The following is a 20,302-nucleotide window of genomic DNA, read 5'->3' as shown; positions in this document are numbered from 1 at the left end:
CCCACACACACAGTGTTATAGATGTGGGCTCCCACCAAGAACAATCAGTAGACTGTGGCTATTGCTGGGGAATATTGACAGCTTTATTATAATCACCCCTCCAAATAAATAACTAGTAAAATTATATATATATATATATATATATATATATATATATATATATATATATATATATATATATATATATATATATATAATATATGTGTGTGTGTGTGTGTGTGTGTGTGTGTGTGTGTGTGTGTGTGTGTGTAAATATATACACACATCACCACCACGATAAACGATAAATGCTACAGAATACATCGTCACATCTGTCTCCGATTTTAGGAATCGCGTTATCTCTTCACCTGCAGAACCGTGCAGGGGACAGGAATCCCGCCCTGGCAGCGCTACTGTTAACCCATCACCCGCCGGCGTTAAGCAACGACTCCCCCCCCCTCCCTCTCCCCTCCCCAATATGCAGAAGGGGTTAAGGACAACAGCTGTAATAATAGTTCACTTACATGTCTCTGTCCACCAATGCTGGAGCTCTGATGTGAATTCGGATCCCTCCCCTCCCCTCAGTCACCTTCTAAAAAAAAAAAAATAGTTGGGGAGGGGGGTGACTGGGGAGAGAGGGGATTGCTGAAAGTATATTGAAGAAACACAAGTCCATGTAGCACGATCCTCACATTTAGCAAAAGAGCTTCCGATTTTCTGCCATCAGTTTGGATTAAGAGATCTTGGCTGGAGCCAGGTTCCCCAGTGAGAGGGGAGAGAGCAGGAGGAGGAATAATTCTTCTTCTTCATCTTCTTCTGTGTTTTTTTTTTTTTATGTGCCTGAGGATTTGTTGAGTTTCATTAGGTCTGACCGGTTGCTCAGTGATCAACATCAGCAGCCAGCTGGAGATGTGGTGGAGCATGAGGAGACCATGGTCGTCTGGCCAGGTGTTGCTGTGGAGCATGAGAAGAAGATCATGGACTGGCCAGGTGCTCCTGTGGTGCTTGAGGAGAGGACCGTGCTCCGGCCAGGTCTTGTGGTGGAGCATCAAGAGGAGACCTTGGTCTGGGCAGGTCCTCCTGGCTCTCCTCACTTGTTGCCTGGTGCCCGCATCCAGCCAGATCCGCTACAGCGTCCCGGAGGAGCTGGACCACGGGGCATTTGTGGGAAACATCGCTGAGGACCTGGGATTGGACATCTCCAAACTGTCCTCCAGGCGCTTCAGGATCGCCTCCGGGAGCAACAAGCAGCACCTGGAGGTCAACCTGGAGAATGGGATCCTGTTCGTCAACGAAAAGATCGACCGAGAAGAAGTTTGCGAGTTCCTGCCGGTCTGCTCCTTGCACTTGCAGGTGGTGATGGAGAACCCGTTGGAACTCTACCGGGTGGAGGTGGAGGTCTTGGACATCAATGACAACGCGCCCAGCTTCCCATGGCATGACTACGTGCTGGAGGTGACCGAGTCCGCCGCCCCTGGTGCCCGCTTCCCCCTGGAGAGTGCCCAAGACCCCGACGTGGGCACCAACTCCTTGCGCACTTACAAGCTCAGCCCCAATGGGTTCTTCTCGCTGGAGGTGCAGAGCAGGACCGATGGGAGCAAGTTTGCGGAGCTGGTCCTGGAGAGGCCCCTGGACCGGGAGCAGCAGAAGAGCCACAGGGTGCTCCTGACTGCCATGGATGGGGGCATCCCTGAGCGCTCTGGCACAGCCCTGATCATCATCAGCGTCTTGGATGCCAACGACAACGTGCCCACTTTCGACCAGACCTTCTACCGGGTGAGCCTGATGGAGAACGCCCCCAGGGGCACCTTGGTTATCAAACTCAACGCCACCGACCTGGACGAGGGCACCAACGGGGAGATAGAGTACTCTTTCAGTGGGCACGCCCCGCAGAGGGTGAGGGACCTGTTTCTGGTGGAGCCCCGCACCGGCAACGTCCGGGTGAAGGGGGTCCTGGACTATGAGAAATCCAACCTCTATGAGCTGTACATCCAGGCCAAGGATCGCGGCCCCTCTGCGGTGGCGGTGCACTGCCGAGTGCTCCTCAGCCTGCTGGATGCCAACGACAACGCCCCCGAGGTTCTGCTGACCTCCGTGGCCACTCCAGTGATGGAGGACGCGGCCCCGGGCACGGTCATCGCCGTCATCAGCGTTATGGATCGCGACTCTGGCGACAACGGGGACGTCAGCTGCGATATCCCCGGCGATGTCCCCTTCCAGCTGCACTCGTCCTACAAGAACTACTACACCCTGGTGACCACCCAGGCGCTGGACAGGGAGGCTGTGCCCGAGTACAACCTCACCCTCAGCGCCAGGGACTTCGGCTCCCCACCGCTTATGACCAAGAAGGTCATCTCCGTCCAGGTGACCGACATCAACGACAATGTCCCGACCTTCCTGCAGCCCTCATACACGGTCTATGTCATGGAGAACAACCCACCTGGGGCCTCCATCTGCTCGGTGACTGCCCTGGACCCTGACTCCAACCAGAACTCCTACTTGTCCTACTCCATCCTGGAGGGTCAGATCCAGGGGATGCCGGTGGCCACCTACGTCTCCATCAACTCGGACAGTGGGAGCATCTACGCCTTGCGCTCCTTTGACTATGAGCAGTTGCGCAGTTTTCAGATCCGGGCGCAGGCACAGGACGCCGGCTTCCCACCACTCAGCAGCAATGTCACCGTTAACGTCTTTATCCTGGACCAGAACGACAACGTTCCGGTCATCGTTTCCCCCATGCCCAAGAATGGCACGGTGGCCACCGAGGTTCTGCCCAGGTCCGCCGAGCCTGGGTACCTGGTGGGCAAGGTCTCGGCCATGGATGCTGACTCTGGCCAGAACGCTCGCCTGTCCTACCAGATCCTCCAAGCCACCGATGCCACCCTCTTCAGCATTGCCCTCTACACCGGAGAGCTGAGGACAATCCGAGCCCTGACGGACAGGGACGCCACCAGGCACCGGCTGCTCATCCAGGTGCGGGACAACGGGCTCCCCGCGCTCTCCACCTCGGTCTCCATAGTCCTGACTGTGGTGGACAGCATCCCGGTCACCCCGTCAGAGTTCAACGACCTGCCCCTCAACCCGGAGCCTGCCACCTCCTCCCTCACCCTCTACCTGATAGTGTCTCTGGGCTCGGTGTCCTTCACCTTCCTGGTGGCCATCATAGTCCTCACGGTCATCAAATGCCACAAGGACCGGTTGTCCCTGCAGGACTACAAATGCGCCCTCCTCCCCACCTGTTGCTGCTGCTGCCTTAGCCCCGGAGCATCGGGAGATGTCTTCAAGAACTCCAACATCAACCTTCAGATCTCCTCCGGGAACAAAGTGCAGACCAACTGCGTGGAGTCCTCCGGGAGTGGCCCCCAAAACTACTGCTACAAGGTCTGCCTGACCCCCGAGTCTGCCAAGAGCGACTTCATGTTCCTCAAGCCCTACAACTCCAGCAGCCAGCAGAACAACGAGAAGGTGCCGGAGAAATCAGCACCGGGGAAAGGTGGACAGCACCCAACCGCCGCCAACAATGCGGTCAACGAGGTAAGACCTGGGTGACATTGGGGAACGGGATCTAGTGTAGGGTGTGAGGCTACAACTGTTGCCATTCTCTCTCCTATCTATCTATCTATCTATCTATCTATCTATCTATCTATCTATCTATCTATCTATCTATCTATCTATCTATGATCTATCTTGGATGAGCCTCCTTATGCTGAAAGGGTTAATAACAGACCTGACATCACAAACAAGAAGATAACCCCCCTTCACAATTAACCCCTTCTGTATATAAACGGCTGGTGACTTATATTACACAAGGGGTACACGAAACACTCACTACTAGAGTATTACCCCCTCCCCCCCATATAATGTAACTGTAAGAAATAATGACTTAATTAAGCTGCTCCGGCCACTGGATGCTGAAATAGTTCTTTTATTACAAGCAGTAAAACCAAAGTATTAACTATTCAGAAAGAGGGAGAGAGGGAGAGGAAGAGAGAGGGAGAGGAAGAGAGAGGGAGAGAGGAGGCAGAGAGCATCCAGCAACCTGCTCGTGTATTCCTCGTGTGCTTCCAAGGGCATTTAGCTTTATGGAAGAACATCCACAACGCGTCCCCAGCTCCATCCTGTGTGTATGTAATTTATGTCTTACAATTATTCTGTCCTAACTCCAAGGGCGTCCTTCAGGATGGACCGAATGGATCTTTCCCGATGGCTGTGTTGTCATTTGCTTTACGTGTGACACATGAAATCAGTGTCTGAGAGCTGTGAATCACCGATCAGTGTGCCTATAAATCCTGCACCCCCCCCCCCCCCCCCCACCTCCCCTGCTCCAACAATAGTGTATTATCTGCCTGGCTGGGGGGGAGAGAGGATATAGCCCCATCACTATGCGCAGCGCTCGGGCTGGGGGAGATATGTCTCTCTTATCACAGACACCCTCAGCATTAACAAAGCGCCAGTGTGAGGCGGCTGCTGGGAATCAATGGCAATAGGTGTTAGGAAGACCTGCTAGTGTGCTCCAAGGTTACAGGGGTACCCGTGTCACCTACTGTATGTGTGTGGCTGTGGACTGGCAGTATCTGTCTATCTGTCTGTCTGTCTGTCTGTCTGTCTATCTACCTGTCTATCTATCTATCTATCTATCTATCTATCTATCTATCTATCTATCTATCTATCTATCTATCTATCTATCTATCTATCTATCTATGTTATATCGATATATCCGTGTATGTATGTATGTATGTATGTATGTATGTATGTATGTATGTATGTATGTGTAGACACATTATCTATCTATCTATCTATCTATCTATCTATCTATCTATCTATCTATCTATCTATCTATCATTCTAGATATATCACACGTATGTATGTATGTATGTATGTATGTATGTATGTATGTGTGTGTGTGTGTGTATGTATGTATGTATGTATGTATGTATGTATGTGTATGCATGTATGTATGTATGTATGTATGTATGTATGTATGTATGTATGTATGTATGTATGTATGTATGTATGTACTGCATGTACTGTATGTATGTATGTATGTATGTGTGTATGTATGTATGTATGTATGTATGTGTGTATGTATGTATGTATGTACTGCATGTACTGTATGTATGTATGTATGTGTGTATGTATGTATGTATGTATGTATGTATGTGTGTGTGTATGTATGTGTGTGTGTGTGTGTGTATGTATGTATGTATGTATGTATGTATGTATGGGTGTATGTATGTGTGTGTGTGTATGCATGTATGTATGTATGTATGTATGTATGTATGTATGTGTGTGTGTGTATGTATGTATGTATGTATGTATGTATGTATGTATGTATGTATGTATGGGTAAACACATTATCTATCTATCTATCTATCTATCTATCTATCTATCTATATTCCATTGATTTATTTCTATCTATCTATCTATCTATCTAATCTATCTATCTATCTATCTATCTATCTATCTATCTATCTATCTATCTATTTATCTATCTTTCTATCTATGTTTTATCTCTCTCTCTCGCTAATGTTGCTGTAAATATTTGGTATTGTATAAACCCTCATTATAACTAGTGTGAAACATTGTAACTTGTCCATTCCCTACCACACTGAGTACAGCACCGAGTACAGCCGCACATGCTCCCGGCTGAAGGATACCTTTGGCACACACACAAGTGGTATCTCATTCCTATGGTTTCTGGGCAATTACAGTCTCAGGACCAAAGGAAGGCTGTTCTGTCTCTTGTTATCCGTCACATAGAGGGGCAGTGACAGAACCTGTGGCTCAGGAGACTCACGCTGCTCCCTGGGGCTCCTATTAGCACTAGAATAGATCTTTAAACTCCACCGCCGACAGATGTGTAGTGTGAGGAAAGGACCTTGATTTCCCTCTATTATCTTATGTTCTCTGATCCAGACTGGCTGTCTGTTAATTCCATGCTGAAGACCAGGCACAAAGGAAACCGTGATCTTTTGTGGGGCTTGCAGTTTGATGAGTTTACCACGAGATGGCGCAATTTCATAAGGAAAAAAAAATCCTTGCAAAATCTTTTCAAATATATTCAACCACGCACAACATTGGTCTTCCAAAGATACAATTGCAGAAAGGTAACACTGTAGTTTAGTCTGTCAAGTGTCATTTCCTTCTGCAATCCTTCTACAAACCCCTAACTGATGGTTATAAAAGTATAAAAAAGAGGGCTAAAATCTGCATTTTAAAAGTCTAATTAATAATTCAGATAAAACAAATTAGATTGCAATGAAATCTGTGTATCATTTTATTTCACAAGTGTGTATCCGTATCTAAAAACAATTGTATCTTGCAGATAAGGCTATTTACAGTAGGTGAGATACCTGTAGGGTTCCTGATACATCTCCTGCCTGGTAATAGTATCTGTGATTAGCTTAATTTTTTTTAAATTATTATCTATTACCAGTTTCTTATATATCGCACACATATTCCGCAGCGCTGTACAGAGAATATTTGAACATTCACATCAGTCCCTGCCCCAGAAGAGCTTACAATCTATATTCCCTACCACATGTACACGCACATACAGACAGTCTAGGGTTAATTTTTTTGGGAGCCAATTAACCGACCAGTATATTTTTAGATTGTGGGAGGAAGCCCACGCAAGCACAGGGAGAATATACAAACTCCACACAGTTAGGGCCATGATGGGAATGGTACCCATGACCTCAGCGCTGTGAGGCAGTAATGTTAACCATTACACCAGCCCCTTAATGTGACATTTCTGTTGTCACTGACAGTGATCAGAAAATAATAAGTGACCACCTACTGTACATCAACTGCTTTGTTTTAAATCCTATAGTTTTATTTTAGTTTTATATGAAGTTCTATTACTGTCCTACACGATAGACGATGTTGAGTTCAATTCAGAAGCGATGCCTGCCATGTGCCGCTGTGACAGCGTTTGAATGCTGGGTACGTCACCCTACATTGTTCCCACGTTCCATCTTGTTTGTTTTACCTTTCGGCCCTAAGGGTGCACAGGAATATGAACAATATTACCATACACCAGGGGTTCTCAAACTCGGTCCTCAGGACCCCACACAGTCTCCGTTTTCCAGGTCACCCTGCAGCTGCACAGGTGCACTCATTACTCACTGACACGTTTTAAAAGATCCACAGGTGGCGCTAATTATTTCACTTGTGAATCTGGGAGGAGACCTGCAGAACATGCGCTATGGCCCTTATTCTGATTGAGTCGGATGGCTCCGAGTGCGGGCGGACGGCCGATGGTTGGTGTTTGCACATGTGCAGAGGCATATCTGCGAATGTTTGAACGCCTCACACATACGAACACGTACGAACACGGTGTGAGGTCCGTGCAGAAAATGATTGTACGGAACCATCCGAGCAGGCGGTGGAGAGGGGCGTGAAGGCTGTTTGGGCTCATTACCATATGCGTACGCCCCACGTTTCATGGGCGTTCCCTTGAAAACGCTGGGCGTACGTATGGTAATGCGGCCATGACGCACGTGTGGGGGGCGGACAGCTGACATAGCCGGATGCCAGTTGCCCGCCCATATCCCTGCTTTTGCACGGAGAAATGTCCAAGTGGTCTGGAGCACTCTGAGCTGCCTGACCGCTCGGTCCTTCATGGAGGAGGTTCCCACAGATGGAGGAGGTGTTCACATGAAACATCCACTCGCGGTCTGTTCGGTCTGCGTTTTACCGCATTCGGACAGTGTGAGCGAGCCGTACGGTAGACGGGGCTAAGAACACTCGGTTCCTGGCCGAAATACGCATCCGTCCGATTCATCTAGAATAAGGGCCTCTTTGGGGGTTTGAGAACCTGTTCACCATCCTCCATCTGTACATCACACCAGAAAGTGTGACCTTACATCGCTTCTAACTGAAATCGCATAGTTTCCTAAGCTAACTTCATTTACAGTACACCACTACTTGTACCTACTCACCTTAGGGAAAGGGCCATATAGGGTTAACCTATAAACCAAGTTGCCTTACTATTAACATGTATGAATTTTGATATCTTTGTTTCTATAAACAGCAGAGATTAGTTTGTGCCCAACTCCATAGGTGACATGAATACTATATTTAGAATCCAGGATTCCGTGAAGGCAGCGGAATGTCAACATTTATGATGGCATTAGCCCTTTAACTGACATTCAAACACGATCTGGCTTAGAGCATAAGCTTTTGGGTATAAAACTAATTGCTAAATTGGATTACAGATGGAAGAGAGGGGACATTCTGAGCTCCCGGCTTCAGATTAGGCTCCAAACAGTTCTGTAGTATTGTCGAAAAAAGCGTTTTTCTTTGCCATTTGCAGTGTACTATTCCCCCCACCCCCCAATCAATGCACAATAACAATTAAATTATGTGTTCCCCCCCCAAATCAATGCATACTAATTATAGAAATCATTTTGTTAAAGCAGATACTAATTTCATTATTTGAATAAATATATAAATAATGGTAACCTTGTCTATTACAGCAAACAGTAAACTAATTAAATAAAAATACAATATTCAAATCTAAACCATGACGAAATGATGCCCCTCCCAGCCCTGTGCAACAAAAGCTTAAACCACTGTATTACATTACCACATATGTGAATTGTTCTTCAGAACCCTCAGATTTTAAATGCATTTGGGCATATTTACCTGCTGTTTGTAGGCCCTTATTCAGATCTGATCGCAGTACAAATTTGTTCTCAAAACGGGCAAAGCCATGTGCACTGATGCAGATGTAACACGTGCAGAGAGAGTTAGATTTGGGTGGGGTGTGTTGAAACTGAAATCTAAATACCAGTGTAAAAATAATGCAGCCAGTATTTACCCTGCACAGAAACAAAATAACTCACATAAATCTAACTCTCTCTCTGCACGTTAAATCTGCCCCACCTGCAGTGCACATGCTTTTGCCCATTTTGAGAACCAATTTGTACTGCGATCAGATCTGAATAAGGGCTTTAGTTCGTTTTATGTACATACATGTGATATGTTGGCGTTTAAGAATACTGGATAACTGAAAAGCATTAATTTTGGTGGCTTACCTGTAAGTATTAAGGAGGTGATTCAGGTTGGTTTGCAAAGCCCATTTGGTTTGCTAATGGACAAAACCATGCTGCACTGCAGGTGGGGCAGATGTAACATGTGCAGAGAGAGTTAGATTTGGGTGAGTTATTTTGTTTATGTGCTTTATTTTACATATATATCAGTTTGAAGTACACCCTCCACCCAAATCTAACTCTGTGCGTGTTACATCTGCCCCACGTGAAGAGCACATGGTTTTGTACAGTAGCAAACCAAATGGGATTTGCAAACCAACCTGAATCACCCCATAAGTATCCCCAAGAGAACAGCAATTGCTATCAGACATCTCATCTGTGGCCACCCATTGTTCATTGGAAAAGAGGTTTGAAGGATTCCATGGTGACGTTCCCTTAATTACAAATTTACCAAGCTTGTCCGTGAGAGCTCTTGTAAGCTTCAGATGGTCCTAGCCCTTGTACCCTATGTGCTACATTAGGCAAACGTTTCCAGGAAAGGGATCCCTCAGTAACATCTACTTTCACATGCGCCACCTTCTGGGCCGGATTAGGGCCTGGGAGGGCCCCTGGCCCTTGTGAATCAGGGGGGTGTACAAGATTGTGAATACCTCCCATCATGCTCCATTCCAGGAGGGACAAAATACTCTCTACCTGGATTTGCTTCTTAATATATGGTCGGAGCCAGCAGCCTCTGTACTACTTACACAGTGGGACAAGAATCAGGAGTGCTAGTGATGTCACAGTGCTCAGACAGGGGGGTTATTCAGCAAGGACGTAACTACAATGAGTGCAAGGGTTGCAGCTGCTATGGGACCCAGAGCTAAAGGGAGCCCATTTTTACCGTCTAAATCAGGCATGTCCAAACTGTGGCCCTCCAGCTGTTGTGAAACTACACATCCCAGCATGCCTTGCCATAGTTTTAGCATTCCCTAGTAGCAAAACTGTGGCAAGGCATGATGGGACTTGTAGTTTCACAACAGCTGGAGGGCCATAGTTTGGACAATATATTTTATATACTGTACATTTATCACCATCAGTTGCTAATTAGGGGGCCCTTAGAAACTTTTGCTATGGGGCCTACGAATATCCATTTACACCCCTGTTGTTCAGTAAGGATTGCAAAAGCAAAAATCTTTCGCTAATGGACAAAACTATGCTGCACTGCAGGTGGGGCAGATGGGTAGCAGTTGATTTCGCAACAGTCGGAATCCCGGTGGTCACAATGGCGATGCTGAAATCAGAGGCGTAACTAATATTGTGGCGCCCCCCCCGCCAAAAAATTACCTTACCCCTCCGCATGCCGCCACCGCCGCCGGCCCCGCATTCAGTCCGGCACCGCAGATAGCCTCCGGCTCCGTCTCCTGCAGTAATAAAAAATGACAGGACAAAATGGCTGCCCCCGTACAGCAGACAGTTTTTTTAGGGATGTTAGAGGAGGCGGCAGCCTCCTCTAGCATCCTAAAAAACTGTCTGCTATTATGGGGCAGCCATTTTGTCGTGTCATTTTTCATTACTGCAGGAGACGGAGCCCGGAGGCTATCTGCGGTGCCGGACTGAATGCGGTGGCGGCGGTATGCGGAGGGGTAAGGGGGGGTCTGACCAGAGTGCCCGGGCACCAGGGGCGCCCCGCTGGCACTTGCTCCCCCAAGCAGCCGCGGTGGCTGCCTTACGGTAGCTACGCCTCTGGCTGAAATCCTAACTGTTCAACCGCCCCACAGTCGCTATCCCAGCCAACCAGGGGCTATTCTTCCTCTTGGGGGTACATGACACCCATAGAGAGAGAGAATAGAACCTGTGGTGAGTGAAGCGAGCAACCAAGCCCACAGGGGGCATTTTTGCACTCTCTCCCCCTGTTGGCATACGGGCAGCTGGGATTCCGAAGTCGGTATATATTGACCGTCTGGATCCCGGTCATCAACAAGTCATTCTGAACCCAGGCAGATGTAACATGTGCAGAGAGAGTTAGATTTGGGTGAGTTATTGTGTTTCTGTGCAGGGTAAATACTGGCTGCTTTATTTTTACACTGCAATTTAGATTTAATTTTGAACACACCCCACCCAAATCTAAAGTTCCATACACACTGCGATTTCGTACAGCGTGTATGGACAGCGATGATGTGAAAATCTCTAGCCTGAAAATCGCTCAGTGCATGCACATTGAGCGATTTTCCCCCCTGGCCAGCGATTATCGCCACTGTGAACGTCTTTCCATAGACATAGGACCTAAAACCAGAAGACAAACGGCGGTCGCCGGCAATGATGCTGGAGCATGCACCAGCACTCAACGCTCATCGCTCGGCCACACACACTGGGCAGCTCAAATGCCAAACCTGTGCTGCTGTCAGCTCAAAAACGCCCAGTGTGTATGGGCCTTAACTGTCTCTGCGCATGTTGCATCTGCCCCACCTGCGGTGCAGAATGGTTTTTGCCAATTAGAGAACAAACCCCTACAGCCCTTCATTACTGATACTGAGCCAGGTATGTATTCTCCTGCATGTGAGTCCTTTCCTGGAGTCCGTGACTCATCCAGTCAGTGCCACATAACGATCCTGAGCCTTTCATTGATGCCATTTAACTAATCCCCTCCAGTGATCATCTCCTGCTACAATCCGGTCCGTCATTGATATCACCGCTGCCTAGTAGATGTCTTGTCAAACCGCGGATAGATTTATTGAAGTGGGCAGGTTGGCAGGCCCGTAAATGTCATGACCTACATAGATCTATAACACATGACCTACATAAACCTGTTTGAAGTGTATATTGTCATCGAAATAAATAAATAAAAACCTATTATCTACACCGGTATCCGTTCCGAAGACATCACCGCGCTGTACAACGTTAGATGATCACATTATCTCTTCCTATTGACACATAACATAATTAATCGAGGTATTCTGCTGGCAGATCTGTGGCATGCAAAGCGACTCTTTCTTTTGAATCCGAATAATGTGTACTAATGAACTTCCTCTAATTATTTAATCAGTGAAATCATTACCATTTAGATCATCAGTATTATTCGCATCTTTTATGCTATGTTTATTTTTTTTCTTCTGCGCGGTTTCTATTTTTGGCAATTATTGAAGTTGTCAATGCACAAAGTTCCTTTCTTTCCCTTAGAGATGTGAGAGCCGTCTTTAGTTTCAATCAGAGCGAGTTCCATTGATGTCATTTGTTGCTGTCTTTCAACTTCGTTGTCAGAAGGGCAGAGAAGCGGCAAAGTTGAGTTCAAATGGTCCTATTACTATGGACGCCGATAGGCTGGCAGCCAGATACCGTTTCCTTCTCCTTTGTAGCTAATTCCGAGCAAGCAAGGAAGTTTGATATGAGTCAGTTCTAGCTCTATATAAGTGTATTTGGATATGGTTTGATCCTATTCTAGTTAATTGAGAATTGCAGCTGAACTGCAGCGTACATTATGAGGAACAGCTGTCAGTAAACTGGAATTCATTCACGTGTCAGGTACCTGACAGAACCTAAGATATCTGAGAGGTTGTTGCTTGGAAGAGAGAATTCTCAGCATGTATAAATTGTGTTTAAATCGGCTTTCAGAATAATGTCGAAATGTGTCAGTGTTGACATTCAGAATGGAGACAAGTTCATAATGATGACACTGCCAGAATTTCGACATATTTAATGTTGACAGTTATCATGTAGATGCCAATTTTGCATAAAACATAAATCTAAGGCTAACCCTAATCTACAGTACCTGTAGCCCTTACTATAAAGCTGGTTTTACATTGCAAAAACCTGCTTTCAACCCGTTTTTGCAAATGTGTCTTAAAACTGGTCAAAAGCCAGTTAAACCCCTATCATATTGCATGTTGTAAAGGTATATTGCAGTTTCAATACTGTTTTTGTACCTTCAGATTCAAACCGTTTCACCCATAGAAAGCCATACAATGTCATTTTAAATGTTTTTTTTCCTGTTTGTGGGCGGGGATCAAGTGTGGTTATCATTTGTAGCAAATACTGTTTCTGAGCTGTTCAGACTGCAGGAAAAACGGCTCTGAAACGTGTAGGATCCTGCTTTTAACACGTTTCAAAATACCGGTATTTTGTAACCGGTAAATTGATTGTGGAGCTTTCATATTGCAGCTGGTACCGTTTTAAAGCAGTTAAAAATCGGCAATATGCTGTGTTAAAACTGCAATGTGAAAGGGGCTTGATTGTAGCCTAACCCTAATTTAGCTCTAACCCTTACAGAAACTGTAGCCTAACTCTAATCTAGCTCAAACCCTTACAGAAACTGTAGCCTAAAACTAATCTAACTCTAATGCTTACAGTTATTGTAGCCTAACTCTAATCTAGCTCTAACCCTTACCATAACTGCAGCCTAACACTAATCTAACTCTAATGCTTACCGTTATTGTAACGTAACTATAATCTAGCTCTAACCCTTACCATAATTGTCTCCTAACTCTAATCTAGCTCTAACCCATACCATAATTGTCTCCTAACTATATTCTAGCTCTAACCCTTACCGTAACTGTAGACTAACACTAATCTAACTCTTAAGTTTACAGTTATTTTAGCCTAACCCTAATCTAACTCTAACCCTTACCGTCACTGTAGCCGAAATCTAATCTAACTCTAATGCTTACAGTTATTGTAGCCTAACCCTAATCTAGCTCTAACCCTTACCGTCACTGTAGCCTAAATCTAATCTAACTCTAATGCTTACAGTTATTGTAGCCTAACCCTAATCGAGCTCTAACCCTTACCGTAACTGTAGCCTAACACTAATCTATCTCTAACTCTTACCGTAAATGTAGCCTAACACTAATCTAACTCTAATGCTTACAGTTATTGTAGCCTATCCCTAATCTATCTCTAACCCTTATCGTAACTGTAGCCTAACACTAATCTAACTCTAACTCTTAATGTTACTGTAGCCTAAAACTAATCTAACTCTAATTCTTACAGTTATTGTAGCCTAACCCTAATCAAACTCTAACCCTTACCATAACTGTAGCCTAAATCTAATCTAACTCTAATGCTTAAAGTTATTGTAGCCTAACCTTTACCGTAACTGTAGCCTAACACTAATCTAACTCTAACCCTTACCTTGACTGTAGCCTAACACTAATCTAACTCTAATGCTTACAGTTATTGTAGCCTAATCTAGCTTTAACCCCTACCATAACTGTAGCCTAACACTATTCTAGCTCTAACCCTTACCGTAACTAGCCTAACAATAATCTAACTCTAATCCTTACCGTAACTGTAGCCTAACACTAATCTAACCCTTACCGTAACTGTAGCCTAACACTAATCTAACTTTAGAAATATAGAAACATAGAATTTGACGGCAGATAAGAACCATTTGGCCCATCTAGTCTGCCCATTTTTTAAACATGTTTGATCCTTATTTTTTTGTAAGGATATCAATATGCCTATCCCAAGCATGTTTAAATTGTACTACTGTATTTGCCTCTACCACCTCTGATGGGAGGCTATTCCACTTATCTACTACTCTTTCTGTGAAGAAATTCTTCCTCAGATTTCCTCTGAATCTTCCCCCCTCTAGTTTCACTTGTTTGGTGTATTATTGAATCTATGATATATATATATATATATATATATATATATATATATATATATATATATATATATATATATATATATATATATATATATATATATATATATATAGTATCTCTCTATCTATTTTATCTTAATCTACTAGGATTATATTCTATATAATGACAAATCTTTTACCCAAGTTATACCAGCCCGTAACATCGGTATTCCTGTTGCTCACTGTAGATGTTGGTAGTAAAAGGACAAGTTGCTTCCTGTTTCCCGGCTCATACATTTAGAATGAGTGTCACAGGCTGATTTACCAATACATCATTGTCAACTGTAATGCCCATTAATGCAACTCATGCCTTTAATCCCAAACCCATCACAGAAAGTGACTTATTTCCTTTGTTTTGTGGAGAGGTCAGATTCAGTAATTGGATATAGGATGTATTAGTGTTCATACGCTTGTTTCTTCCAGTGTGTTTCAATATACCTACAATCAAAATCCTGACAGTCAAAATACAGACAAGGTCGAAATACCGACACAGTCAAAATACCGACAACCATTAACTGACGGTCAAAGACACGGTCAAAATAACGACATGGTCAAAATAACGACATTTAAAATGTAGACAGGTCCAAAAAGTCGACATGAGTTTTTCATTGAAGCCGACTTGTTCATAATTTACCATCCAAGTGGACATGGAGGGGGAATATAATAGTGTACCTGAAGCATGGCGAGCGCAGTGAGCCATGCAAAGGGACGTGGTACACTCATACGGGGTTCATGTCGACCTATGTCAACATACAGACCCCAAAAAATATCGAAAAACTTGTATCTACTTTTTGACCTGTCTATGGCCCTTATTCTGGTTCACTCGCAAAGGCAAATTCCTTCTCAAATGGACAAAACCATGAGCACTGCAGGAAGGAGGGCAGATGTAACTTGTGCAGAGAGAATTAGATTTGGGTGGAGTTTTACTTCAAAGTGAGATCTATATTGCAGTGTAAAAATAAAGCAGCCAGTATTTACTCTGCACAGAAACAAAATAACTCACCCTGAGAAGGAATTTGCTTTTGCGAGTGAACCAGAATAGAGGCCATTTTAAATATCGGTATTTTGACCATGTCGGTATTTTGACCATCGTTCAATTGTTGTCGGTATTTTGACCGTTGGGATTTTGATTGTAGGTAAATCATACCAAACCCAAATCATACCAAACCCATTACACTATATTGTTACATATCAACATCACGTCCATATCAATTTTTTGATTGTCGACATTGATAACATGTTGACATACTGGTCTTGACATTCTAACTGTTGGCATTCTAAATGTCGATATAGCACACAAGGGACTGGACGTATCATGCATTGCACTTTGCATGTGCTGCATCACCTCACTGAACACAAGCATAATGGTGTTTAGTAGTGTCGTATGCTTGAAGAAAATCACAATGGACAGCTCTCCGGATAATGAATGTCCTTTGCTGTAGAACATGGTTAGCCAAACTGGTCTCCGAGATCTACGAACAGGTCATGTTTTCCAGCCTGTGTTGGTTAGTAATGACTCCACCTGTGCACCAGCTAGGTGGCCTTGGAAATGTGACAGTTAGTAATGACTGCACCTGTGCACCAGCTAGGTGGCCTGGGAAATGTGACAGTTAGTAATGACTGCACCTGTGCACCAGCTAGGTGGTCTGGTAATGTGACAGTTAGTAATGACTGCACCTGTGCACCAGCTAGGTAATCTTGGAAATGTGACAGTTAGTAATGACCTCCCCTGTGCACCAGCTAGGTGACCTGGGGAATGTGACCTGTTCATAGATCTCAATGATTGTTTTGGCCAGTCCTGCAATAGAAGGCCTCTCACGTCTATGACCATGGAGTCCTTCCTCGCATGTGTCAGCTATTGAGCAGGAGGTGCAGGGAGGGATCCCACTTGATCCCTCTCTTGGAATTATGTGATAAGAAGCCCACAGGCTTCTATTAGGCAAAGATTCATATGGTTCTGTGCTAATTAAATTATCTCCACGTTTGACTGAACATTTACACAAAGTTAGACTGAAGATAAACATATTACTTTAATAGGGGGGAAGGGTGTCGAATATATACTGTATATATATATATATATATATATATATATTATATATATATATATATATATATATATATATATATATAATTGGGTAACAGGACGGCACTCCAGGGATGTAGAATTTGTCGGTGCCAGGTCTTATAAATTGAAATGCAGTACACTTACCCCCCGTAGAAGGATGAAGACCAGCACTCAGACGTAGGTAAGGTGAAGAAAAAACGTGATTTTATTCCATGTGCATAGTATAAGCAACACGGGCTGTCCCGACAGCCGTTTCAACTGGGCATCAGCCAGTTGTCATCAGGGGAGACAACTGGCTGATGCCCAGTTGAAACGGCTGTCGGGACAGCCCGTGTTGCTTATACTATGCACATGGAATAAAATCACGTTTTTTCTTCACCTTACCTACGTCTGAGTGCTGGTCTTCATCCTTCTATGGGGGGAATGACCCATTGTATCGCGTCAATGTCATGCCATTGCTTGCCAGGCTGACGCACAGTGTGGCTGGCAGCTCTGGTATACAAGGGCGCGCTGAGCAGACAGAAGGGATGACACGTGGCTGAGTAACCTTTGTCCCTCCAGCTGTTGATTAAGTAGAATTTCCTTCCATCATCGCTTCCGAGGTTAATGTAGAGATAATAAAATGTCATCCGCGCAGTAGTTTATGTTAGTCCTCATATTCCTCATTGATTGCAATCACTTACTGGATGAGTTTTCATTCTTTGCATCAAAGTGATGATTTCAGTACAATTTACTGTGTGTTACCCGTAAACGTAATTGTAACAATAATATTCCTATGTGTCTACTCATGTCGACCTTTTGACTGTTGACCTTCCCATTGTTGATCTATTGCCTGTGTTGACCGTCCAACCCTGTCAACCTTACCCATGTCGATGTATTTCAGGTGTCAACCAAGTTGCAATGCAATGGAGCAAATGCATTTATATTGTTTATTGTTTCTGTGAAGGGCAAATACTGGCTGCTCTTGCATGTAGCCCCCAGATTTTATTTTTATTTTTGCACTGCAGTTTAGATTTCAGTTAGAACACATCCCACCCAAATCAAAGGAGAAGATTTGATAGAGCTTTTAAAAATGTAAAGATGTGATGTTGCCCCTAGTAACCAATCAGATTCTGTCTGTCATTTCTCTATTGCATCCTAGAAAATTACAGACAGAATCTGATTGGTTGTGCTAGGAAACGTCACCTCTTTTCATTTTTACAAGCTTTAGTAAATTTACCCCTAAATCTCTCTGCACATCTGCCCCACGGGCAGCGCAGCTCAGCTTTGCCCATTTGCTTGCATTTTTGCTTTGCTAACACAGCCAAATCAGACCTAGAGACTCCAGGGCAGGGCCGCCATCAAGGGGGTGCTGTGGACACAGCTGTCCAGGGCCTGACCACCGGTTACCTCCGCTGAGCTGCCTCTGCAGAAGCCCACTGCTCCTGGTGCGCTTCTAGAGCGAAGGTTTCTACTTCACCTCCAAACGCTGTCAGCCTTTTAAAATATGGCCCTGTCTGGTGAGCCGAGCTTATGTACCAGGCCGCGAGTTCCAATTGGCTCACAAGTTGGCCCCATATTTTAAATGGCTGCCAGAGTCCACAGGTGGAGGAGAACACTGCGCTGCTATACAAGCACTTTCGGAGCAGTGGGTTTCAGCGGGGGCAGTGGAAGATGGGGGAGGAAGCCTGTGCTTTGCTCAGTCCCCCCCCCCCCCACCCCAGTGACCAGCAGAACCGGGCAGGCCTGCTCCAGGCAGGGCAGCCGAGAGGATTGCCGGGCCCTGGTAAAATTCTGGGGGTGTGGGCTAAGTGTGGGGGTGTGGGCACCTCCCACAATTAGGCCACGCCCCCAAAATGTTTAGAGGAGGGTGAAAGAAAACTGTAAAAACTGTAATCTCAGCAGCAGCACACACCTACAGCATGTGCTGTGGTGACAGCAGGCTCAGCATGACCTCTCACGCTGTCAGTGAGACACTCATGCTGAGCCTGCTGTCAGCACAGCACATGCTGTAGAAGTGTGTGCTGCTGTTGCTACCCGGGAGGGACGGAGGGGAAAGGGAGTAGTCAGACCAGGGCCCCTGCGGGGCCCCTCCAGCAAGCCTGGGCCCGGGTAATTAGTACCTGCTTCCCCCCCCCCCCCCCCCTCTCGGCTGCCCTGCCTCCAGGGCAAGTGGGGGGAACACAGGGTGCTGATTTCAGTGGCAAACGCAGGATTTTCAGAAGGGGGTTTCCAGAGGGGCAGAGCAAAGCACGGAGATGGACACTTAGGTGACCCAGTATATGCCGGGTCAGTTAAAGTATTATAGATAGGCCAAATGTATATAAATAATAATAATAATAATAATATACATATATATATATATATATATATATATATATATATATAAAGTGCAGGTGTTCCTATAAGAAAGAACCAGGCGGCACTCCACGGGCTTGTGCAAAAGAGCAGTGATGAGCAAATAAACAGGGACTTGTGGAATGCATTTTAGGAGTAGGAATATACGATGTATATGTTGTTGTTTCCGGGTTTTATATACAACCACGGTGAGGGGAGGGATAACCCCTCCTCTTGAATAACCCCTTATATGTACCCCAAAGGGACATGTGTTTAGTACACCCTGAGGAAGGACGGTGACGTCAGAAACACGTTGGTGTACAGGGACGCTGGACACAGGGGAGGCCGATATCTACCCTACCATCAGGGCATCACAGATTGTTCCAACTCATTCCGGGTGAGGAGGAATATACTAGTGTTATTGGTCTATACCTGTGAAAAGCTCCCATTTTTTACTACGTTTTACATTTTATTGTATGTTTTTACCTATCTGGAAATTAAAACTTGTCTTGGAGAAAATCCTATTATCGTGTATACTTTGGTCTAAAGAGAGGAGTGAGCGACTAAAGAACACGCTACGTGAACATAGGGACCTATATACAGGTCAGTTTGTTTCCTTATGCCAATGATGTGCACTGCTGGTTAACTCTGGAGTATATTGGAGAACACGCTTTGTTCAAAGATACCTTTATGTGAATATAGGGACCATTGCCCAGGTCAGTTTTTGGAATCAATTGTGACATGTGGATTGGTGAATAAGGAAGTTTGGACAAAGAAAACGCTAGGTGTACATAGGGACCCACACTCAGGTCAGTGTGGTCCAATAGAGAAACCCACTGGGATTCCAGTAGGACTTGTGGATAATAAAGAGGGAACCCACTCACAAGTCACCATTGATAATCAGCGCCGGTTATTGTTCTTTTGTATTTGTGATTGCGTATGTTAAGGAGTGGTGCTCCCTGAACAAATAACCAGGCAGCGATTATAGAGAGCGCTGTGGAGCTGAAAAAGACCCTTGTTTGATATCACTGCTCTTTTGCACAACCCATGGAGTGCTGCCTGGTTCTTTCTTATAGGAACACCTGCACTTGTATTTTATTGTGGGAAGGCACCCCGGCATTACTGGATTACCCCGACAAGTGGGGTCTGCAGAACTGAGTGCCAGACACACATGACATATATATATATATATATATATATATATATATACATACATACATACATACATAACAGCAGTGTAAACCCCTGGGCATAGCAATGTATTGGGGCCCCTGCCGATCCTCCAGCGGTAGGGGTGGAGGAAGCTTTGATGTCCCGCAGGTGGTA

General features: G+C 45.1%; 1 protein-coding gene across 3 annotated transcripts in view; it reads left to right on the top strand.

Annotated features, from left to right (window-relative positions):
• Positions 1-519: 519 nt before the first annotated feature.
• Positions 520-20,302, top strand: part of LOC146073838 (protocadherin-10-like) — a 73,218-nt gene continuing 53,435 nt past the window's right edge. For 2 of the 3 annotated variants that reach the window (XM_083181349.1, XM_083181348.1), the window contains exon 1: positions 521-3,513. In XM_083181349.1, the coding sequence (XP_083037475.1) occupies positions 889-3,513 (2,625 nt within the window). In that variant the 5' untranslated portion in view covers positions 521-888. Of the gene's footprint in view, positions 3,514-20,302 lie in introns of all 3 variants that reach the window. The other variant, XM_083181350.1, reaches the window with a different exon arrangement.

This window comes from Crinia signifera, chromosome 4 (genome assembly GCF_055691185.1).
Source record: "Crinia signifera chromosome 4, ASM5569118v1, whole genome shotgun sequence".
NCBI lineage: Eukaryota > Metazoa > Chordata > Amphibia > Anura > Myobatrachidae > Crinia > Crinia signifera.
The sequence above is the reverse complement of the archived record's forward strand: the minus strand, read 5'-3'. Positions and strand labels throughout refer to the sequence as shown.